Source organism: Lampetra planeri, chromosome 2 (genome assembly GCF_965212315.1).
Source record: "Lampetra planeri chromosome 2, kcLamPlan1.2.h2, whole genome shotgun sequence".
NCBI lineage: Eukaryota > Metazoa > Chordata > Hyperoartia > Petromyzontiformes > Petromyzontidae > Lampetra > Lampetra planeri.
Genome location: NC_136108.1, coordinates 1,034,031 through 1,059,370, shown reverse-complemented (window position 1 = coordinate 1,059,370; position 25,340 = coordinate 1,034,031). Strand labels below are relative to the sequence as shown.

At 50.2% G+C, this 25,340-nt stretch overlaps 1 protein-coding gene across 1 annotated transcript in view; it reads right to left on the bottom strand.

Annotated features, from left to right (window-relative positions):
* NCKAP5 (NCK associated protein 5) overlaps positions 1-25,340 on the bottom strand; it is a 259,865-nt gene that overhangs the window by 150,334 nt on the left and 84,191 nt on the right. Inside the window, exon 3 of the mRNA XM_078603791.1 lies at positions 8,326-8,399. Within this exon, the coding sequence (XP_078459917.1) occupies positions 8,326-8,399 (74 nt within the window). The remainder of the gene's footprint in view (positions 1-8,325; positions 8,400-25,340) is intronic.

Sequence of the window (25,340 nt, the reverse complement as noted above, 5' to 3'; positions counted from 1 at the left end):
TCCCGGCGGGTACCCAGGCGAAATTGGATTAAAAATTGTCATCGGGGACGAAAAAAACTTCTGAGTGGCCCAACGCACTCACAGCGATGTGTTTGGAATGTCGTCAGCCGGCCGTTGTTTTTGTGGTGACGCTTCACCACCAGTGGCAACGACTACCTCGACGAGAGAGTCCTCCAAGCGGCGTGTTGCTCTCCCCAATGCCGCGTGGGCATGCATGCAGAGCGGCGCCGATGAGCAGGGTAGATGTAAACGTAGCCCTCGTTGAAATCTGGGCGCGCAATTCCATTAACGCGCAGATTGAGCCACCCTTTGCCCAGCCTCCCAAGCTGGCAGATAAATGGACGGGTTACTGGATATGCTGAATGAAAATGCCTCCTAACGTCAACTCGCCTGCAGGAGCAGACGATACCTAAAAAGCAAAGCAAGACCGCACTTTTTACTCAGGCAGCACTGACCTGCTAAGCCATTTAAAATTGGCAGGAAAATCCACCTAATCCGTACAGCGGCGCACCGCAAGTGGATTCCATGACACCATTAAAGCCGGACGTGACTCACGACGGATCGAGCTCTGATGCATGCCTCTATGCAAAGGACACTAAAAAGTTAGCTTCATGGAATGTGCTTCTTGCGTGTCAAAACTGGGGCTCAACAGTTTCTCCAGGCAAATCTCCTTATACTTGTGAAAAGGACTTCTTTTTGGGGGGAAGTTTCCCGTGTGTCCCGAGGTGACAGCAAGGCAAAAATTGGGGCGACACTGGGAGACGGCGTAAGAGCGGGGGCGGCTTGAAAAGAGCACAACGCTCGCGAGTTTCGTAACCACCTCCCATCGGAGACGCCATTCACTTCTCCGCTACCGGGACAACCCCAACCCACCTCAGTGCACGATCCTCCCTTCCATTTCTCTTGCTGCGAGAGCTCCCTTTGTTTCCCGTGCAAAACCTCATTGCCTCCTCTACAGCATGCCCTCTGGGTCTCCCTCTCCCCCTGCCCCAGCTGTTTGGGCTGCATACACCGAGGGGCGCGAAGCGCGACAGGATGCACACGTGTGGTAGCCGGGGTGGCGGAGGGGGGAGATGGGTGAGGGTGTCCGACCGTATTAGACACAGGGAAGGAAGCGAGAGAAGCCATCACGAAGCGCATGCTGTGCTCCCGGCACACACTGCCAGGGACAATGGTGCGGGTGACGTGGGGGCGGCAGAGGTTCCTCGTCGCGAGCTTCTCTCCCCAGCAGACGTATTCATTTATCTCCACGCCGCCCTCCGAGAAGCCTCCGCACCATCTGTCCGACGCGAGCTTCAAGCTCGGCGTATGCCCACGTGATGTTGATCGACGTCGGTCACGTCCGTGTAATCTTTCTCGATTGAAAATAAAAACGACCACCTTCTTAAGTTCCTTCTTTGCCGAGCGGCGTGTTTCTCCCCGGAGGCGATCTGCTGACCGAGTCACCGCGACCCCTGCGGCACCGTCCAATGCTGCGCTTGACCTTTCCGTGCCACTCCTCGACACGGCCAGGCCACAACTCTGCCAGCCGCGCTCCTCCACGTCGACCTCGCAAGGGGCGAGGGGGCAGAGACCAGCAAAGCCAGCCCGGGGATGTTTCCCTTTGATTGAGGGCGGACGGTAAATATCCTTCCCGAGTTCACAAGTCAAGAGAGCGTCCCAACAACTCTCTCTCTTTAAAGGGACATATGGGAATTAGTTCTGCTCAATCTGTTCCCCTGGCCGTGAAACTTAAAGACCATTCCACATGCTCGCCTGGCTTATCTCGGGCACGTTAATGGGACGGCGCTCGCGAGCACGGAGGCAGCTCCCGTCCGGCATCCGCGTTGCAGCTCCCTTCTCCTCCGCGTCCCGCGGCGTGGCACGTCCTTAGGGGGGCCACGACAAACGCCGAGGCCGTCCCGTCGCGTCCCGTCCTTGATGAAAGGAGCTTTCACGGCTGCCGCCAGGTCAGCGTTTTCCTCCTTTGTCTGCTGCCGACCTGCCCGTTTAACCGCATATCTCCAACCCTTGCGATTAATTACCGGTCGGCAAAGTTTCGCACCCAAAACTGCACCGCCCCAAGATCGTGACGATGACGCCGACGTTTCGTTCGCTCTGTCCGGCACGAGATGGGTCGCATTTATTTTTCCTGATTTATGAGCCCAATGCACGAATGCTATGATGTATGTAAATGCTACTATAATAGTAATAATTTTCAGCCATCGGTCAACAAAATCCACAAAACCTAACCTCTCCAGGTACCACTCACAGCCCTGCACATGGGCACCTCATGCACATGATGAGTTATGCGTGATGCCCGATCACTGCCCTCATCATCATTATCCTCATCCAGTTGAGTTTTTTGAAGATGCACTCAAATCTGTAACAAGTCTTGGAGCCAGAAAATAAAATGTACAGGATGTTGTGAACCATAAATAACAGTCGAACTATAATACGCAGGAGCACCATGAGGGAACAATTATTTTTTTTTAAATGCAGCAGGTGCCGTCTAAACATAAGCCGTGTGAACACTAAAATAAGAATAATAATCACCTTCACCGCTTTGTCAAACCACTGATAAATGAAGGTCCCCCCACACTGTGAGGGTTGTTTGAGCATACTTCACCACGCTGGTCAGTGTGCATTGGTGAAAATACGAATTGAAATATACGATAAAGGCAATTTAAATAAACTCAAAGGAGTGAAATTAAGAACAAATGTGAAATAGAAACACGTGTGTTCGGTCACACTTTGCTTCTGCAACACGTCAAATTCGACTTGCCGCGTGGCGAGCCACACCACGAGCCAAGCGTGCCACACCACGAGCATGCAAGACCACGTGCCAAGCGTGCCACACACCACTGTGCACAGAACCCAAAGTTCATGATGAGCGACGTTGCCCACCCGGCTCTAGGTCTCCTCTGCGGCCACCCACGAGCGGTTGCGTGCGGTTCCTGCCGGGCCTCGCAGGGTGCGGCCCTGCCAGGCCTGCCACGGTATGGCCCTGCCAGGCCTGCCGAGCGCCGTGAAAGAGGCCCCACCCGGCGTGACGGCCCATGGGACATCGCTCCGGAAAGATTCGTTTTGCGTGAGGACAGCGCGTCAAGGGTACCGCGGGTGCCGGGGGGCACGCTCGGAAAGGATTTACGGCGATTTCTGCCCCCCACTTCGCTCCCTTCAGCCCCCCCCCCCCCCCCCGGGCAGGCAGCAGCACCACAGAAACGGCTTTGAAACGGACACCCTCAGGTCAGCTATGACCTTCATCTCAAGGGTCACATCACAAGCGAAGTGGTTTGAGAGCCAGAGGTGGGAGGAAGCGGGCGCGGGACAGAGAGAGTGGCGAGCGAGCCGACGAGGGAGACGGGGAGCCGAAGGGGGGCTGGGAGGAGTAGGAGGAGAGAGGCAGAGAAGTGAAACGGATGCAGTGAAGCAAAGAGATGGCCCAGAGAGCATATTATGAGGCAAGCGTTGAGGAGTGAGTCACATGAGAGAACTAATGAGAGACACAGAGGGAGGAGAGCGGCAGTGGGGATGGAGTGCGCAGGAAGATTGCGGAGGTGCGCGGCTTCCATCAGAGCCGACCCTGTAATAACACCCGATCGGTCACGCCACATAAACGTGCGTCGCCAGTGCCGCCGTTACGGAGTGAAGAGATCAAAGAGGTGACACGGGGAAGGCGGGCGAAAGACAACAACAACAGGCCACCTCCCCTGGGACTAGCGGTGCCACAGCCACGGAAAGTGAAGTGCTAATGTTCACCGGCCTGGTGGACCGGCTCGGTGGACCGTGCAGACGTCACGGTCCGCGTGAGACTCCGACCTGCAGCACTGCGAGTGCTCAGCTAAAAAGGAAACACAGCAATTTGGTTGTTGATATATCAAAGCAGATTTGTTTAGTCGTATCCCTTCGTATGTGCTGGTCTTTCTTTGCTTTCATCCCACGTGCTAAAAAAAACTGTGGCTTAAAAAATAAAGCACGTCCATCACGAAAATCGAATGGTGAAGGTGCTAAGGGGATTGGTGCATCGCCAGGACCATGAGAGATAGCGGTGGCTTGGAAAGGCCTTCATCCAGCAGTGGACTGCTCATGGCTGATGACAATGAAACATTTCCCACTACAGGGCCCTCCTGAAGAAGACTGTTGACACTCAGCAGTGCTCTCCTGGATACATTACTATTATTATTTACAGACATGGGACCACCCCAGGACACAGCATGAGTTTATCCATGTGTTAATTTAATGAAATTCATGTTTTTATTGAGATTGAGAGGTAAAGTAATATTTTCCTGCAGTTTCCTCCAATGTGCTTAAATATTAGTGATATAATAAACCATTGTTCCATCAATTAATGTGAAATCTTACTTCAGGAAAATGACACCCGCATTGAATCGCATGTGCAAGTACCAATGTGTATCGATGTATACAAAAAGACGTGCTAATTATATGCTAGTGTTGTTCAGCTAACGGGAGCAAAAACACACTTCTGAAAACAATATCAAAATATAGAGAAACACCACAAAGGAAATGATAAAAATGTTAATTAATAATAGTTTTTGGAAATCCCCATCCTGAATTGTGAAAATTAATGGAATAGTGAATAGTCACATCACGAATAGGTACTCAACACTGAGCTGAAAGAACATAGCCCTTCCTGAAAAACTCTTCAAAAGCAACATCAGCTTTCATGGTTAAATATACATTAAAAGAGTACTTTTAATGTATATTTTTAATCATTAACTATAGCACCTTAGAATACCACTTGAAAGAAATCCATTCGAACCAAAAATCTAAATTATTAAACGGTGCATAAGAGACTGCACATCAAACTTAAGGTGTGCTGAAATGTTTACTTTGCAGCATGACCAAAACATTTAAATAAAACAAATATTTGAAGCACTTTAGATAAAAGTAATCACCTGAGGTTAAAGTCAACGGGGAAAAAGCGGACGATGCCTAATATACATTTAGCACAAATAGATGTTTGGAGACCTCGGATAGCAGCATCATGCTAGAGGAGAAAAAATTGACCTATTTATGTATCGCTAACGTGCCTGTCAAAATGTGTGGGTTTTGGATACGAAGTGTATTAAAGTGTAAAATCACCACCAGAGCCAGTGCCACGGCTCAGGTGGTGGCCGTAGACTTCAAATGTGCAAATTTCCCATTTGATTTATGCAGGAACCACCACTCCATCAACAATCTTCGGGCAATGTAAACAGCAATAATGCCCCGCAGAACAAATCAGAATGGACTCCTGGAGATTGCATAGCCAGGCACGATTGGAATAATAATTATTATTGTGCTGTAAAAACGAAAGCTCACGGAATGCTTTGCTTCTGCACGAACTCAATTGGTACACACACAGCGACAAAGACCCATAACAGACTGTTAGGGCAGGTGCTTTTGGCCGATGTTTCACACACCGCACTAGGTACTCATTTGAGGTTGAGTCGACCTAGGGGAGGCCCAGGACCGGTACAGATAATCTTTACTGATGTTGACCGCGAGCGGGAATTGAATTCGGGTCGCTGGGTTTGGAGCGCAGTGCACTAACCACTACACTACCGCTCCCCACACACACACACACATACGCACGCATATGCATACACTTAACGCAAAGGGTAATGATGTAGGTGTAAGTTGTTTACGTTAGAGCAGTATATACACGCACAATCCCATTCAATCCTCGTTCAAAATTGCTTTCATCTACGTTTCAAATGTCAACGATAGTGACACGTCTACCTGAGGTTCACAGAGCGGTTATGGAAAGCCACAAATCTTGCTACACACACCACAAAGGTTACTCGTTGAGATGGATGGCCTGGGAGGACCTTGTGATGAATGGGAGCTGCTGGCATTTGTCATTAATGATGCCGCATAATAAGCGATTTCACAAATGAGTCTATCAAACTTTAACCCGTGGGGAAAAAATGAAGGAAATAAAGATGCATCATCTTTAAAATTAAATAAATGTTGAGACATGCAGTGCGAGTCTTTACCTTCCATGCCGGGCGGCATAGAATTATAATTTCTGTTCACGGCTGACACAAGTGTAATTGTTGATTTTATCGGAGCTCCGACACACAATGTCGCCTCTTAAACTCATCAATATTTAATGTTTTGTCTTCATATTTACCGCTTGTGTTCACCACATTGCCTTTCTAAGAAGTGAACGGAAGGGGCACGACGATAGCCCATTAAAACGGAGCGCATCCTCACGCGTTGCTGCACACATTAGCATTCCGTTAGAGCCAGCGCTCGTTCGCTCGCTCGCGAGCTCGCGTGCAGACGCCGACACTCATCGCCCAGTCACAAGTCATCAGACGGTGGTGCTGGCAGACAGCTGTGCCACAGAAACGCGCGGTGCCCTCACGAGCCCCGGTGCACAAAAACAAATAACAAAGAAAATAATAACTAAATAAATAAAATCCCACGAAAACCCGTGAGCGATTCGCCAGGACCGATTGGCAAACGCTGAAATTCGATCATGGCTACAGATAGATGGGAGGTCACGTGACCGCGCTCGCCCGCACACATATGCGCACACTTGCATTAATTGCCAAGCGCACAAATGGAGACTTGCGTACAGGCTTGCACACTGCGTGTTGGCAGGACGTCACACACTTTGAGAATGTCGAAGTGAGCCGAAGAGAAGTGCATGTCATCACGCACGTGCCTGTAAAATTCTCAAGACATATATGAGCCCAGTAAACATGCAATGTTGAGCCAACGTTGGCACGAGGTTTGAACCGTTGGACCAACATTGGGCCAGCGTTGGCCCAACATTGCATGTTTACTGGAAAGTCTCTGATGATAATTGTATTATTAGTACAAAATGGGCTTCAATTGTATGAGTGTGTACATAGCTGGGAAGCGGTAGTGTAGCGGCTAGCGTGCTGCACTACGAACCCGGCGACCCAAGTTCGATTGTATGACCTAACATTGGGCCTCCTCGAGGTCGATTCAGTCATAAATAAGCATCTTGTGCGATGTGTAAACATCACTAACAGGTCCTCGCCAACAGCGCTTGCCTTAACAGTCCATTACAGCTATACAGGGGGGGGATCTTTGTGGCTTGCTCTCGTATCTCATTTTCAAACTTTCCGACTGCCCCTTGGCTCCACTCAACAATCACACAAACGTCCATTGACGCGGGCGGAGCGCACTCACGCACACGCTTGCACACCGAAGCCACCGGCCCTCGGGAAACGCGGCGGGGGCCGGCGGGCACCGTCGCGCCGCAACAACCCCGTGTCCCGACGCTAATGCAGGAGCCCAGAAGCCAGCCACGTGCTGCGAGGCAGAGAGGATTCGCAGGGCACGGAGGCAGAGCACTCTGTGATGAAGACATCAACCAGAAAGGCGTACCGACTGGCAATATTACCGCATGAACTGGCCAGATAAGCAAACCGGCGCAGATGCGTGCTACAGGCGAAGGAGGCACGGCTCTGTCCGTGCCCACCGCCCCCCCCCCCGCTACTTTAAACATCTCCCCACTCTAACACCGAGCTCCCCAACGACGGAGACACCGAGTCTGTAAAAGCCAGTGTTGGTCAAGACCCGGGCATGGTGGTCCCTTTGTTTTCACAAGCGTCAGCTGGTTTAGGGACCAGATGACCCTCTCCCTGCGTAGGTCACGTGCGGTGCTTGTTTTAGCAGGGCAGACGGAGCCAGTGGGTACATGCCATGCAGCGCGCTCCCCTCCCACCCTCCCTCTCCCCTCTCTTCTATCGCTCTCGCGGGCTCACTGAGAAAACTCATAAACGTCCCTATACCCCCATGCCAAGGCCTGTAAATGTTTTATAAGCGGCTCCCAGCGCTATCAGCTTGCGGCTGCTTGCAATCTGCCAAAGGTTGGACTTTTAGTAAATTGCTTAAAGTGACTTCTACGTGCTCATGAGTAACTGGATACTCAAAGTCTGCAAACCCAAAGGAGGGGGTTCTGCTGCCGCAATAGAGAACGTACAAAGAGTGTGCACAATTACAAAAAGAGGTCGTGTTTTGTTTTGTTTACGTTTGGCTGAGTGTTTTGTGCGCGACATTTAGCCCGTGCCATCCGGCGGTCCTCTCAGTGCTGGCCGACAGCCCTCTGGAGGCACGAAGCAAAAATGATTTGTGGGTGTATCCCACGACAACAAACGCGATGTGCTGAGCGAGCCACGCAACTTCGGTGAAATAATTAAAGTGATCCACAAGTTAGAGGAAGGATCTGAGTTTGGTTTGGTATTTGGTGACCCCGTATATTTTCTTCATGAGTGCGAGCCCCCCCACCCCCCACCCTCAGCTATTTGGGACCCTACGCTGTTGCTTGGGTTGCCTACTGCCGGGCGCCACGACCGGTACCTTTTGAGGTTGCGCCGTTCCACCTCCAGTTCCCCTACAAGCTCGTCCATCCTCCTCTCACCGGCCATGGGCTCCTGCAAACACAAAGACAAAGGATCCGCCTTATAGCCTTTACAGACTGTTGGGGCAAGTGCTATTAAGCGAGCACTTACGAAGGCCGGCACGGCACACGAGGGGGTGGGTGACCAGCACTACGCCTGGCCGCCTTTGTCTCCCCACGACACTATCGCTCCCCACATGGGCTTCTGTACACACACACACACAAGGGCCCCGGCAGCTGTGATAAGCACGTCCGTCTGGGATTTCCACACAGCAGCATCTCTTCTGTGCTAAACACCATCACACCATCACCATGCATCCAACATCAACACCATCACCCTCACATCATCACCACAGCTATGACATCAACCATCACACCATCACCCTCACACATTCACCATGGGTATGATACAAAACAAAAGATAAGTTAGTTAACATCGATTGCAGCTTTGCTTTATCGAGATTCATAAACCCAGGAACTATTCTGATTCTCTCAACTCGGCTAATCCGGATTTCCCACTTTATCCAGATGGCGTTTGAATATTACATAACGGCTTAAATTATTAAGCATTGCTCTAAGACAAACGCTGTGTGCGCGCTATTGATCAGTGTAAACGGAAGACACTGCTGCAGCCTTATCACGGCCACCGACTGCATTCACAATGCTGCTGCTCCCGCATGTATGCAGGGGAGCGGCCGATGGTAAATCATCGTGGGAATTTATTGTTTGGATCGCGATTTTTTTCTCCCCCTTCTGCAGTTTGGTCTCCGATTAATCCGGATTAGCGAAATCCTGCTGTAATTTTTAAAACCAGATGGGACGACAGCACAACCATTAGTCAGAAAACCCCCACAAAAGACAAATATCCCCCGTATAACCTTAGCAGACTTTTGGGACAAGTGCTTGGAAATTAGCACCCCCACCCTACATACCGAGACCCCGCACAGCCTGACTGGGCACGCAAGTGCTGCTAGCGAGGGCCTCTTAAGGCCTTCGTCTCCCCAGTGCTGATGTTGAACACACCACGCCAGATACTCATTTAAGGTTGAGTCAATGTAGGGGAGGTCCAGGACCGGTTCAGCTATCACTTGACATTGACGTTAGCAGTGGCCGGGAAATTAACTCAGGCTATCGGGTTCAGAGCGCAACAGACTAACGACTGTACCACCGCGTCGCACTCGGCGCACAAAGACACAGACACACCTGCAAGCATTGTGCATATTCAGAGAAGGCAAGTACTTTAGTGTAGGAGTTTTAGTCTATTGCGCTGTGAATCTGATGACCCGAGTTCGAAAAATAGGAGAGCAATGAACGACTCCTTGCCTCTGTGCCTGTGGCACCTTCCTGCCACGCACCATCAACCCCGTAACACCTTCCAACGAGCATTCCGCACACATCACTCATTCAAGATGGATTTGGGTTGAAACGTTTTCCAAAGACTAAACCCATACGTATTTCTCATTCAGCACTCGATCTATCAAAACTGTGCAGCTTACTGCAATAAATACCGATACCAGATCTCCACACGAAACAATTCCTGCCACCCAAACACAAGTGCCAATTCCTGGACTGACCGGCTCAAACCTAAACAGGTGGCAACCCTGACATGATATGCAACTCGGGTGTGATTCACAAAAATTGGGTGGAGTTCCACTCGTGACATGTAGTGTTCTCAGAGCTGGTCACGTGTTTGGCACACTTGTGCTTGCGGGCACAATACAACCGAGGGGCAAAAGCATAAAAATAAATGTTTAGTGAGCAAACAACAGTGGCAATGCAATCGAGAGTGTAGGCGGTGCACTATCGATTGCTCACTTGTTGTTGTCACTGGCTGACCCCGCCCCGACTGGACATCGGTGAAAGAAAGCTCCACAGATCATCGGATTCCTCCCGTCTCAATCACGATTCCGATTCGAGCTGGAGGGGCCGAAGTGCTGGGCTACGCAGATGAAGAAGACGAAGCGGGGACATTGGACAGGGTGGGATCCCCATGTAATTCCTAGCACCAGGGCCCATCCCAACCACTCTCCTTCACCGGTGTGCTGGAAGCATAACAGTCCACTCTGCTGTTCCACCTCCATCTCATGTGACAGCACCTCAAGGATATTTGCATCGAGGACGACCAATAAACACGAGCAGCGTGACCAGTTATCGGAACGCAGTACGTTATCGGAATGTACTTAACGCAATCACTTAACGCAAAGCTGACCACTAATAGCCAACAAATAAAAGTTTATCTGTAGGAAAGCAGTCCAAAAGGGCTGCGACCGGGGACTCTAAAAAGCAATGGGGGAGCTCAGGCTCGCCACGTTTAGGGGCTCCGTGTTTGCTTACTACAGTGATCGACTGTGCGCCGATATAACCACTGCACCGCTGTCGGGGGCAGGACGCTATGTTTAAATATTAAATAACGCGCGTGGCTCGGCCATGCTTGAAATAACCCCATCTCAAAATCTCACTGATCCTCGCGTATAAATAAGCGTTAACCATAGGGAGTGGGTCACCTCTTAATAAACTAACTACCTTAACTGAAAGCTTTCGTGACTGCAGGAATTCATATTATTTGGGTTTTTCGGTAAAGTCACGTAGATAGGTTCAAAATAAATAACAAAAAACTACGACGTTTCGATCGCAACACGAGCGGTCGTCATCGGGAAAAGGGAGTTAGCTGCTAAAGGCAAACGTTTTATAAAGGTTTAAGACCCAAAGAAAAACTAACTACCTTACGCGTACGAACCCTACTCACGTGAGAGGGGACTTGGCTACAATGAGGAGGCCTGGCGGGGGAGCTCAGACCTCCCTCAAGAGCTGAACACAACAAAGACAAAGATCCCACGTATATCCTTCACAGACTGTTGGGGCAAGTGCTGTTAACGAGCACCTACGAAGGCCAGAACGGCACACGAGGGGGTGGGTGGCCACGCTGCACCGGGGACTCATTTGAGGCTGAGTCGACCTAGGGGAGGCCCATGACCTGGTCAATGAATCGTCACTGATGTTGGTGGCCATGAGCGGGAATCGAACTCGGGTCGCTGGATGCGTAGCGTAGCGCAGCGCGTAACACACACGCGCGCACGCAGACTGCATGACAGAGGTGACAGAGGACGAGAGAGTTTGCACGACTTGCGCCACCCAAAACTCAAGTCATCAACGCAATGAGGGTTCACTTAATTTACAATCCTCATTCTTCTTCGTATGGCCTATGTTGATGTACAGCAACAGCCATAATTTTACACCCATGTGATTGAGCCAGATAATGGAGTGCATTGCATATGACGATGCCTCCTTCGTAATTGCGAATCGGGCCGTTGAGTCGTTATACGCTCCACAATTCTGTTCGGGCCGACAAAAGTCGTACACCGGAGTTGGTTTTAAGTTTATTTTCCATGGGTGCATTCAGAAACAGCATCAGCCATGGTTTGTGAGCCGATGCGGTTTAAGGTTGCCCATAAATTTCACGGAAGATCGATACCAAGGGAGCTTCTGCGTCAGGTCTTTCACACGAGGCGCTTTGTAAATCCCCCAACGATCGAAACACAGAGAAGAGAGCGAGCGACTTCCTTTAGTCGCCTGAGCTTTAATCTCTCTGCACAACTGTACGCCGTTCAAAAAAAAAAGCCAAGGCTATTACGAAGTAAAATCCCTGCCATTTGGCGCGCGCGTGAGCAGCGGGCTGCACCGCGTGCAATGGCGATGCGCACACGTACGCAAAGCAGGGCTCGAGAGCGCTCGGATGCGGCTCCGGACTCCTCTTCCCGTGAGCCGCGGGCAAACTCTCTTGCTGTGCAGCCGCGTGCCGCTGTGCATCACGCGCCACGTGCAAGCGGCGTCCGGACTGGCGCGGCCACCTGACATCGTTATTCACTCTCTCTCGGATATTTCCCTCCGCCACTTTTTCATCAGCCATTGCACGTGCACTCGGTTAAAGGCATTAACCCACGTGTGAGCATTTTAGGGCAATTAGGGTTCGTGGTTAAGGGAGCGGCGAGCGGTGATGTAGCGCGGTTAGCATGGGCCCTGGTGCATGGAATTAAATGCCCCCGGCCTCTTCCATGTCTCTCCTCTTCGAAGCCTGACATCTGGGCCCCTTCCGGGCCATGGGTTCCGGTGCAGTTGCACCACCTGCACACTCGATTAGCCACCGCCCCTGGCTTGCAAGCAATCACGAGCGTCGCAAAGTCATGCGCCGTTGGGGTTACGACTTCGACACGTTTCGCCGTGACTCCCGCGGAGCGTCGACTGGACAGACCGGCAGAACCTCGCACGTCAGCGGCCAATCAGAAGGTTGCAGAAAGGCGGCCAACGGATCCCTCTCTGCCTTTGACTGCGTAGAGGACCGTGGTCAAGCATTCCCACGCGCTTGTACACACACAGTCAAATGAACACGCTCGCATGCATTTAAACATATGTTCAAACACTCATGCCCACCCAAGTATAAACACGCTCGCACAGATGTACAACAAACAGTCGCACTGTGATAGTGAAGAGCACACCTCAGCGCATGACACTCATTTGAAAGAAATGGGGAAAAAAACATCAAGGCAGGATCATCATGCAAACGAGTCTGGAGACTCAGTCATGCTTTCCTGGAAATGTAGAGGACATTAATTATTAGTATACATTTGTGGCATTGGTCAGCAATTTCTCATACTCGTAGGTTTTTTTCGGTAAAGTCACGTAGGTAAAACATATATATATCAGAAAAAAAATTTACCTAAGTGACTTTACCGAAAAAAACCTAAGAGTATGAATCCTTGAGGTCACGAAAGCTTCAAATCTAGAATTAAGTTTTCTCATCCTGTGTGGCAGCTCTTCACCAGAGATGAAGACCAAGTTCGCCATCTATCCTTCAACAGGCGGTCGGGGCAAGTGCTATCAGCGAGCACCTCTTGAAGCAAGCACGGCGAACGAGAGGGCCGTGTGGCCGCAACTACGTCGAGCCATCTTCGCTCAATCTTACACATCACAACAAGTACCCGTTTAAGCCGGCGCTGACCTAGGGGAAGCGAAGGACTGGTTTCATTTTATAACTCACCACGGATGTCAGCCATGGTCAGGAATTTTACTCCGTAAACCAGGGGAATGAGGTCAACAGGTTTGTAGCACAGTGTGCTAACCACGATGTCACTGCTCACCACACAGACAGGCCCATGAACACACACACACACATGCACAAAAACAAAAGACAAAGACCCCTATATAGCCTTTGTTGGCGAGCGCTGACAAAGGCACCTGGCGCATGTTTAAGACTGAGTCGACCTAGAGGAGGACCAGTTCAATTATTCGCCACTATTATTAGTCGTGAGCGAGAATCATAGTCGCCGGGTTCGTAGCACGATGCGCTAACGTACGTATGTACGTAGAACTTATTTCGCACCGTACGCGACCAACCGTGCTCACCACACACGCACGTGCGCACACAAATTGACAGAATGTATAAATTCATGTGTATAGCACAGCCCCAGGTAATCCCCGGGAAATCTGACCCATGTCGGATACATTTAAGAGCATCGCAGCAGCATGTGAGCCATGCAGGCAGAGCAGATGCCAAGAGGGCAGCATTTCCACAAGCTATGTAACCCATGAAAATGCCCCATGCGGATTTCAGCAGCTTTAGCTGTAATTTGTTTTTTGCTTTAGATGTGAATTAAATATACGGTTTGGACATCACGATAAGAAACATCCATGAAATACAGCAACCCCGGAGACAGCAAATTGAAATACCCTTCCATTTCAGCCTCATGGAATTGTCCCGTTCATCATCATCGGCCACGGCCAACAAACCGCTGCACGAAGGCCTACCCGAGCCGTTGCCGTCTCTCACGGCCTCACGATGCGACGATCCATCGAGCGACCTGCGCATGGCCCGGTTTCATCGCTCCATCTCCACGTTGCGCGTGCCCTCGTGCGTGTTCCCTCCTTTGAGTGCCGCTCCATCGTTAGGCACGGCCACTGGCCATCGTAACCTCACGCGACGCGTCCTGCCCCAGGCGCCCACTTACGGCTCGTAACGGTCAACGTGACGTCTCTAACTCGCGGACGTTCTCTGGCCCGCACGCCCCTCCTCTCCCTCCCTCTCAGCGCTGTTAGTGAGCGCCTATCCAAGCGGGTAAGGCACACAGGGGCGGGGTGGGGGGGGGTCTCTGGAGGGTAGTCGGCAACATACGAGCCACCCCAGTGCTGACGCTCACGCGTTGCGTCACGTGTTGAACCAGGTGAGAATGCAAGAGACCGGCATGGGTCTCATTTGCAACAGTTACCAAAATGGCAATAGCAATACAAAGTAAAATAAATACCGCAATGAGGCAAATATAAATCAGAGTAAAACAACGGTGTCGCGTGAGAAATATAAAATGTTGCACAAAATATAAATCAACGTAAAATAATAAATTCCCTGCAGTGTAAGTTACCTCAGGCAGATTCATCTTATACTCATCATAGTACAAATAAAGTCACAGAAACATTAAACAGATATATTAGGTAGACTGTTGCACCGATGTGCAAACCGGTAAATGTCAAATGCAGGCCGAGTTGACATTTGGGAGGCTTAGGCCAGGTTCAGCTTTCAATCACCAGTGGTGCTGTGAATCAGAGTGAGGAATCAAACCTCGGTCACGAGGGTTACAGCACCGCGTGTGAAACAAGACACGACCGCCCGTCACATATTTACACGTAAACACGCGCACAAAGCCAAAGATCCCCCGCACAGCCTGTTATAGACTACTGGAGAAAGTGCTGCTCATGAGCACCTATTAAAAACCCAGCACGCACACGAGGGGGTCGTGCGGCAAGCCCCACACGTCCACCCTCCTTTGTCTCGGCCGACATTAACACACCACACGAGGTAAGTAATTTAAGGCCGAGTCAACCTAAGGGGTAGTTTAGATCAGTTACGACAGCATTAACCAATGATGTATGAGCCATTGTACAACCGCTTCCCACAAAACCCCTCAAGGCGAAGACAAAAGATCCCCCCCCCATATAGCCTTAAACAGACTGTTGGGGCAAGTGCTGTGAGAAAGCACCTATGAAGACTGGCACGGTAAACGATCGGGTGAGTGGGCAACACCAAGCCCGGACGCCTTTGTCTTCCCAGTGCTGACGTTTACACACCGCACCAGATGTTCATTTAAGGCTGAGTCAATCTAGGGGACTCCCAAAGATCAGTAAAAATATTCGCCACCGTTATTTGTCGTGAGCGGGAATCTAACTCGTCACCGGGTTCAAATCTGCCACCGATACACAAACCACTAAACTCCCGCTCCCAACGTACACCACGCACTCAGGCTCGCCGTGGCAGTTGGAGTGTCAACTCGCTCGTTTTTGTAGTGGTTGGGTGGTCTTTGGAGCAGACAGGGCGCTTCCCTTAAGGGTTGAGGTTCACTGGTTTGAGCCCTCATCCTGCCTCCACTGACAATGCCCCAAGGTCACAGCGATCAAAAAGCATGTGCGCCGCTATTGTGGGCGCATGCTACAGATCCCACCACTCCGTGACACCGCAGTGAGCTGTTTGTTGGGTGCCGGCATAAGGGCGAAGGCACCCCACCACAACGTGGAACGTAAAACATTACATCCGAAACAAATGTCTATCTGATGTATAAACATAACCTATCTGTGTTCCGTGCGGGGCTGCTCACTCATCACTCCAAGATTCTCGAGCCTGTGAATGTGTATCGGTATAATTCAAGCTGCATAAAATCTATGAAATTATAATGCATTGTTTGAATGAATCAGGAAAGAGCTCTTTGCAACAAACAATAATTTTACGAAAGAGACCTAGCGAAAACATATTCATGCAGAAGACTGCACACTTATGAATTCAGCACAATACTAATTGAACAGTAAAAAGAACCAGCTAAGGAAGTCGGCTATATGTTCATTTTTAAAAGTCCAATAGGCGGCACTCATTCTGTTTATTCGCCCTATGCCATTGGTGGAATTTCAACATAAATGTGGCAGGGGCAAGTCTTTCCATAATGCAACCGCTGTCGACATCCCCAGACGCTCATCAAAGTACAATTTTTATCGCCTTCAGAGGGGTTGCGGGGCTGAGCCGACCTTCGGCTGGGATTTGAACCCGCAAGCGTCCCGCCTGCATGCTGCGCGGTCAACAGCTGCACCGCCCAAACGGAGGCAAAGGAGTTTTAAACAAGCAGCAGCAGCAGCACCGCGCCTTCCACGGCACGAGGTGGGCGAAGCCATCGCAGACTCTGCGAGTGCCGCGCGGACCGAGCGCTGCGGCGCGTGCAGCAGTCGTGGGGATGGTGGAAAAGTAAACACTTTGGTCTAGAGATATTTATAAAGGCCAGATATCTGTCATGCAATGCCAATATTAACACTTCGCCAAGGCATTCACGCTAATGCGTGTTTTGATCTCCGCTGACAGCCTGATATAGCGCCTTGCGTTCAGTGGGAGGGTGGGGAGGGGAAACAAAAAACATTTAAAGAAAACAAGATCTAAAAATTGTGAGCGTGTAAATAGCTTGACCAATCGCTCTGATTCCCGGACGAGGAGCGGGGGCGTTCCTCAGCCAGCGCCATGTGCCCTCGCACGAGGCCGATTTGCAAATAGCCACAGCCCTCACGGTGCGACATAGTTAACGCAGATTGTAAACACTACGAATAAACTGCAAGCGATGAGTCCCAATATACAGCCTACAAGTCGACGCGCGCCGCTCTCCGCCTGCGTGACACGCGGTTCCACCTCACCGCTCGCGCGACAGGCCGCGGCCAAACCGTCGCGGCCATCGTCACAGGAAGCAGCCGACGAGGACTTTGCGTCATCTTTATTTACATCTGGAGAATCAGCTCATCTCATTCCCCCCCACTCACCCCGCCCCCCATGCCAGCGAGGTGTTGGGATGAGGGAAGAAAATCCGAACGCCTGCTGTTCAAACAAACAAGCTTCTTGGGAATTATTTATTGAAGAAAAACACATTAAATTCTTAGGAAAATGCCGAAACCCACTTGTTCTGTACATGCAAGAGCGCTTGGATTCTAGGAAGTAAATTAGCCGTAAGAACTTGGCAGAATTACTGCAGTAATCAGCAGGATTGATTGCCAGTGCACCGGCTGTAGCTGCCGTCCGTCTCAATACGTGCGTCCGTGCGTGCACGCTGCGCGTGTGCGTACATGTTCGAAGGTTCTGGCCAAGGACCCCCCCCCCCACCCCATGCTTAACCGTGCACGGCAGTGTTTTGAGGTTTTTTGACAGCGACGGCTGAACTCTACGACGCGACGTTGCCGAGCCGCAGGGCGACGCGAAGACACGGCCGCCAGGCGCTCCGCCAGGCTCCCGCGTCCCACCCACGGCCCCACGCTGCACGCAGGCCGCTCTCGTCGCCAAGCCGCATCTGTGCACAGCACATCGACGGAGAAACCCTCGCGGGGATTTTGGCTGCGGTTATTGCGGCTCGGCAACCCAATCGTGCCGGCCACTTTTCGTCGGCGACGCAGGCTCAAAAAATGCGTTTAGGGGCTCTTATTAAAGCGATTGCCATGGCCCTGTGATGCGTGTTGGCCGTGTCAACGGTGCCGCCGTACCCTCCGACTACCACATGTGTGCACTGATGCAAATGAAAAAAAAACTACTTCGTTTTTTTTAAGACGTTGCGATGATGATGATGCGCCAATTCGTCCGAACTGAAATATTGCACTCGCGTTACACACACTGAACAATAAATTGTGTGACCGAAAATGGATGAATGTTCAGGGTTTGATATGCAAATGCAATGCAACAGTCTCATGGAGTGAAGACGCCAATAGAAGCAGGACAAAAACAAACAAAGGGCGAGAGAAATGAAAGAGAACAAATGGGACGGAAACGAAATCCACTCTTGTATGAAATCGCAACCCTTAAACCACGACGATCCATCACGTAACTGGGAGGTGTAAATCACTGCATGTCTAACACACACAATGCAGTGAAATAGTGAACACAGTTTATGCATAAACCGTTCTACGGTAAATGTACATGAATTGTGTACGTCAATCATAGATTGTTCCTTAATGCGCATATGAAGAGGGCAGTGGAACGACATGATAAAACTTGCTGTCCTTAATGGGACTGCTGTATGACAAGCACTATGTGCATGAACACACAAAAAAGCCAAAGATCCCCCATATAGCCTTAACAGACTGTAGGAGCAAGTGCTGTAAGCGAACACCTATGAAGACTGTGAAGGCACACGAGTGGGTGGGTGGCCAGTAACCACGCCCGGTCACCTTTGTCTCCCCAATGGATGTGTTTACACACCGCACCAGCTACTCATTTGAAGCCGAGTCGACCTACGGGAGGCCCAGAACCAGTGTTGACCGTGGGCAGTGCAGCGTGGCCGCTGCACTGCTGTTCCCCACCCACGCACACACGCGCACACACGCACACACGCACACACGCACACACACGCACACACACACGCACACACACACACGCACACACACGCACGCGCTGGCTATAAAAGAAGTTTGCCTGTGCCAAGCCAGACGCGTGTTTGGCGCGCGAAAACCTGGCCAAGGACAACGGGGGTTCACCCAACAGGGCCGCCCTTTCATATTTAACCACTCCTCCACCAAGGCCAGCTTCACTTTGAATGTTCAGCAGATTGTGAAACTCGATGCCGTAACGGACTTCAGGCATGAGAGCCACACGCACGAAAAGAGGGCACCGGTTTTCTACCGTGCGTTGGCTCCAAAATGAAGCCCAAGTAGCGCATTTTTTTTTCAGTGCGTCTTTTTTTTGCATTCCTGAGCGCCGTACAAACCACTTTCTCTCATTTTGGCGTGCGTCGTGTTACTCTTCCCTGAGCCAATATTTAGTCAAGCCGCCTCAACGTTTTTTGACAAAAGATCCAAAGAAATATTGCGCTCCAAGGCCTCGTCGAAACAATTTATTTAATAAAAGCTGCACGTCTTAAAGGAAAGGAAACACTTAGCGCAAAAAAACTGTTTTGCGAGCGCGTCCGTGACGCGTGCCGAGGCGACCGTTCACTTAACCCTGCCGCCCCGCAGTGAGCGACATTCGCGGATTTAAAGAAAAAATTAATCCGAGTGCCTCGCCTCTTCCCTGCCTCGATGCGTCCTACCGGGGGTCGAGCGAAGATCAATACGAATAGCTTTTACCAGGCAGAGCAGTGGAGGCACACGGCTCTCACTCCGAGGAAGGATCATCGGCTCAAACCCCCCCCCCCCCCTTGTTCCTGTCCATGACATCTGGCCAAGAGCCACAGGACCACCCCATTATTACCACCTGAAGCCCCAGCTCAGCACACCAGTCGCGACGTGCAGGTGGGAATTAGCCTGGCCGTATATAAATAAATAAATACCCCCCCCCCCCCCACTTCGCACACAAAAATTTTAAAGCTTTTTTTTGTTCACATTCAACAATGCTGGCATGCTGCGCGAGCGAAAAGCCTCGCGAACCAGGCGAATCCTGAAAACCTCTTTGGCCGACCACCCACTGTCAGGGCCCTACAGCAACGAGCCCAGGCGAGGGACCGCGACGTGTGTAACTTTTGTCACGTGGTAGGAATGCAACAAACAACAATAACACAACAACACACGTGCTCAAACTGCGCACTGCACACAGCGCCCGTATCGCTTGCGGGTGAATATTTCAACTTTTCGACAGATGGGACGTTGACATGTCTTACACACTATGGCCGGGCCTTGACCATTTGTCAAACGGACTTTGGGACTTCTTAATCACGCGCACAGTGTGTTTGTCACTGTGGTGAAATGTCTCTTATACCGTTGAGGGGGGGGGGGGGAAGCTGTACCAGCAGATCATATTATCCCCATTCATTCATGTTACTCCTTTTGTCCGAGTACGGACAAACGGATGAATCTGTCATCACTTCTGGGTCACTCCTCTTATCTTCGTGAACGCTCGGATAAATAGGATGAATGGAGTGCTTCCGGGAGATGACTTCATCAGCTGACTGCTACACGGATAAGCGCAGATAACAGATCAAGTTTGCTACAACTTCCGGGTCAATCTTATCTGCAGCAGCTAATGGGACGAATCAATCCATTGATAATGGAATTTTTGGTGGATCGAATGAGGGCATGCATAACGAGCGTATCAGATAATCGGGACTCTGACGAGAGGATTTTCACGACACATGACAACAGCCCCAGTAATAATATTGCATATTGCTTTCCTGATACAGCCTAAAACTACTGACGCCACTACCAAGAAAGCACCGCAGCTCCGGATGAACTTCCCTTGTGCCTCATGCTGCTCTTCTCAATCTCTGCACATCTGCTACTTTCTCCGCGTCCTCCACAGGAGACCTCAATTTACCCACTATCCGACGTGCCCGCCCGAATCTCCTGACGAAAATTAATTTAATCGTCTGTCCCACACCACACTACATGCTCAATTCGAGCTGCTCGCGCACACATCGCATCGTCCTGTGCCAATTTACGACAAAAATTGTGTCGTTTTTTTTTTTTCAATTGATCCTTCCTGGCTCAAAGCTTAATCGACGTGAACCACTGCTCCACGTTACACTTCAACCTACCATCGAAGTACGGAGTTTCCCTCCTCTGTTCCATCAACCCCTGCTGGCAAGCAGTAAATATATCTCTGTTGTAAAACCTGTTCTACGCCGACACTTCCTCTGAGCTACCCTTCAGGTTTCATTCCCACGCCTTTCTACTCCTGCAACCCTTTCATTTACTTCAAGGGGCCGTCCAGATTCATTCGCAATGATTGTGATTTCATTCACAAGTTCCCGAAGGCGCATTCTTAAACTCCTGCTGTCGCACTGTCATTTTGCGGCCGTATCATCAATCCCACGAAACCTTTATTTATTAAGGCTTGCACCGAGACACTCTTTGTCACGTAACAGTGCTTGCAAGGGAGACTTGAGTTGAGTGGTGTCACAGTATTGGCGCAGCCATAGTAGTAATAATATTCGATTTAAAGCTTTCGTGACTGCAGGGATTCATCTTCTTGGTTCTTTCGGTAAAGTCACGTAGAATGGAAATAATAAAAGAATAAAATAAAACATAATAAAAATAATTCTCACGACGTTTCGGCCACAATGCAGGCAGCCGTCCTCAGGTGAAGACCAGGTCTGTGGCCGAAACGTCGTGAGAATTATTTTTATTATGTTTTATTTTATTAATTTATTATTTCCATTCTACGTGACTTTACCAAAAAAACAAGAAGATAGTAATAATATTATTACAAAGATATTAGCAATAACGGTATTACTGTGCACAACATCAACACTGCACATAATTAGTGATACATTAACACGGAATTAATCTAAGTGTATGAGTAGATGATTAAAAGAGGTGTAGTGACATAGATGGGGTCACTATGGCAGTTAGCGCCAGCTACCATCACAAGAGTGGAGCTGTGAGTCTTGGGCCTCTCGGGCACCAGAGTGGGTATGCCATGGAAGCGAGCCCTCGGGGGCATAGTCCTGGTGACAGTGAGAAAGAGGTCGGGTGAGGACGTGACAGTCTGGGTGACCCTGAGAGGGGACGTGACCGGACGAGGTGGCAAGGGGGGCCCAAAAGGGGGAGAGAGGGACACGTGATGTAGGGGCCAGAGTCTTCGAGAAGGATCTGGAAGGGGGCGTGGCTAAGGGCGGAGTCAGGCCACGCCACGGCCAATAAAGGCCGAGTCCCAAGCCCCCGGTCGGGGCTGTTCTCTGGAATCAACCCTCGGTGCTACGTCTCTCCGATCTTCGCTCGGCATCACGGGGCAGTCAGAATGTTACCGACTGACCCGGTTATGTAGTTGCCCCATTGTGGCTTAGAAATACTCAAGTTGGCTATCACCTCTGTTGTTAATCAACACGTTTGTGCAGTTACCCGGTTGGGGCGTTGTAATAAACGTGTTGCCTCCAAGTCAATTGTGTGCCTCCGTGATGAACACTACAGATGTAAGAAGTGTAACGAGATTGGTGGGATGTGGGAAGTGGTTTTGAATTAAAAATGTTGTTTTTCCCATAATTTCTACACATTATTTTGGTGGGGTATCTATACATGGATCGCCCCGTACGTTTCGTGACAAGACGTACCCCCGTTCACACAGGAGCGGACGAAGCACAGCCGCCGACAGACGGTCAGAAATCTGTTTACAAACTGTTTAACGAGCGCTTTTCCCAACTTTTCCACGAATAAATGCGTCAGACGGGGCTGTAAATGCCATCATAAAAAAAAAGCGTTGCCTCATTGGACACTCGTCTGCAGCTTGCGCCAATTATTTGATAGCAATCGTGGCTGTTTGCTGCTGTGCCCCCATCACGATGTTTCTGGAGATTAGATAGCAAGTAGTATTTGACGAAACATCATTTGAAAAGCTGAACTCCGTTTTCATGAATGTTTTTATTTCTACTCATTACTACTGCAACAGGAATTTACACCCATCATAAACCCGCAAATAAAAGGCAATAAGCAAGATAAGCATACCGTTCCGAATGTGCCCAAATAGTTTACCCACAATTACACTTAAACTATGTTCCACAATTACACAAACCAGACCTACATCAAAGCAGCATATGGCTGTTAAGGCTGCACAGAGCCATTCCTCATTCTCATTTATAATGCAATTTGTATCCAATAAATATCTCTGGTGAAGGATTACGGAGCTAAAAATATTACATATAAAAGACTGAAAACACCAAACTCACACCACTTCGTGGAATTTGTCAGCGCACCGTGCCTGCTGCTCTATTGAACGCGAGATGGAGAACGACGCACAGTGGCACCGGCCACCCCTCTTCCATCCCATGCCCACAAATCTCACCCCAGCACTACCGAATGTTCCTGGATTACAAGACGCTCTGTGCCAAGACAACTACGATGCTCCATCAACCGCTTCATAACAGCAACTGGTCGCTGCGCCACACCTCCTCCACAAGGGGAGAATTGAAGACAACCCACGGTATCACTGCGGCCACCCAAACCAGACAATGGGACTTGTCGTGAATAACCGCATCCTACGCCCCAGGCTCTCCGGCGGGACTGAGCAGTATTAGTCGTGCAACTCCCGAAAATATCGCATGGCTCACAGACTTAAACTTGGACGTGTGAAGAAACGAAACAGGAGCATTCATCCACAAATCTGGCTACCACCTGATGATGCCGGTTGTAATTCCTGGCGAAACGTCGTACTCAGTTTGTAAATGTTGTGGCTTGGCTCTCCAACACACTGGTGTGCTGTACTAGTGACGAATTGGCATGTTCTGTTCATGTGACAACCCTTACTAGTGGGCTGTGTCGGTTGGTGGTGGGTTTAACGACACATTTATATTTGTGTGATCTAACCCAAAAAAACCTGTATTATGGATGATATTGGTCGCGAAAGCTTGCTACGTGTTAAACTGAGCATTAAAACACTCATTACTTTTAACTTTTCCTTGGAAATGCAAGGGGCAAAATTGCCTCCTATAATGCGGAAAATACTGCAATTCCCCAATAACCATAGCCTACATCCCCTCTGCCCACAGAGCTTCCCCCCATCCACCCACCCTCCCTTAAAATCCTGCCGCACCACCGGCTTCACTCCTGCCCCACGGGGGTCCGACCAAATTGAACCGATCGGTGGGGAGCGCAGCGGGCACTAATTGCTGAAACTGGGCAGCGATGGCGAAGCGACGGCGCGAGAGCACTGGAGAAACGGCGGGGTCGAGCGAGGACCGCACGCAAGCCGCGGGGGAAACGGCTCCTCGGACGGTGCGCCCCCCACTATCTCTAATGGACGGCCATCGTGCGCTCGCTTGGTCCGAGCGCCGGCTCGGCACGGCGCCGGGAACGAGTCGTGCATGACACCACCTGCGGCGAGCGTGCACCAAAGGGGACGGTCTCGCTGGTAAGAGTTGGTGTCCCGAGCAGCAGTGGACAAAAACACGGAGCAGGTTTTTGACATCCAACATGGTACAAAGATAGTGATTTGGTATTTGTGAGTAGGATTACTTTTCCGCAGAAGATTACTGAGCAGTTCTACGCATTGTCACAATTCAGGACCGCAATTCGATTTAAGAATCAGTTCGGTTTTATTTTTTGCCAGCGGTAAATGTAGCAGCGCCTACATCAAATCGCATACGATAGCCACGAATGAGACACTGCCAATTGATTCCTCACTCGAATCGATGGATCGAGAAAATCGTTAAGAACCGAGAGCCCTGGAACATCAGAGGGAGACTCGCAGGCAAACGTCGCCCCTCTGCTTGCTCTCAGCAGCGTCCACCACGGCCTGAGCATCGTCGTGCGCCACCGTCTCCAAGACGAACGAATAACCAATTGGAAACTAAAAGCTATACTCTTTAGTTCTTTCGGTAAAGTCACGTAGGTATCAAATAAAATAAATCACGACGTTTCGGGCACAACGCAAGCGTCCATCATCAGGTGGGAAAGCATGGTCTGCTGCAGACCATGCTGCAGACCATGCTGCAGACCATGCTTTCCCACCTGATGATGGACGCTTGCGTTGCGCCCGAAACGTCGTGATTTATTTTATTTGATACCTACGTGACTTTACCGAAAGAACCAAAGAGTATGGATTCCTGCAGTCACGAAAGCTTCAAATCAACTAAAAGCTATTTTTATTTTACCAGGTAAGCCCCACTGAGCTATAGAGCTATTTTTCAGAAGGGACTTGGCTATCACAAATGATAGCTCAATGAAGTGGCTTATCATTAATTCATTAATTGCAGCCAAATATTTTAAACACATGCTTCTAAATTTGGAGCGGAAATCCAGAGGATCCGGAGAAAAATCCACGAAACCACGGGGAGAGAGACACCGCAAACTCCAAATCTACAGCAGGCGTCAGGGTCGGGATTGAGCCCACTTCCTCCTGCATACCAGGCGAGGGAGTTAACATCTGGATGAACTATTAAATAACATCCGCAAAGGAGAGAGACTTTTATAAGTGCGAGTATCACGTTCCTGAGTGGGGCGCACACAAAGGCTGGAATGCGGGAGGAATCCGGCAGGCATGTGGCAGCGAAAACCC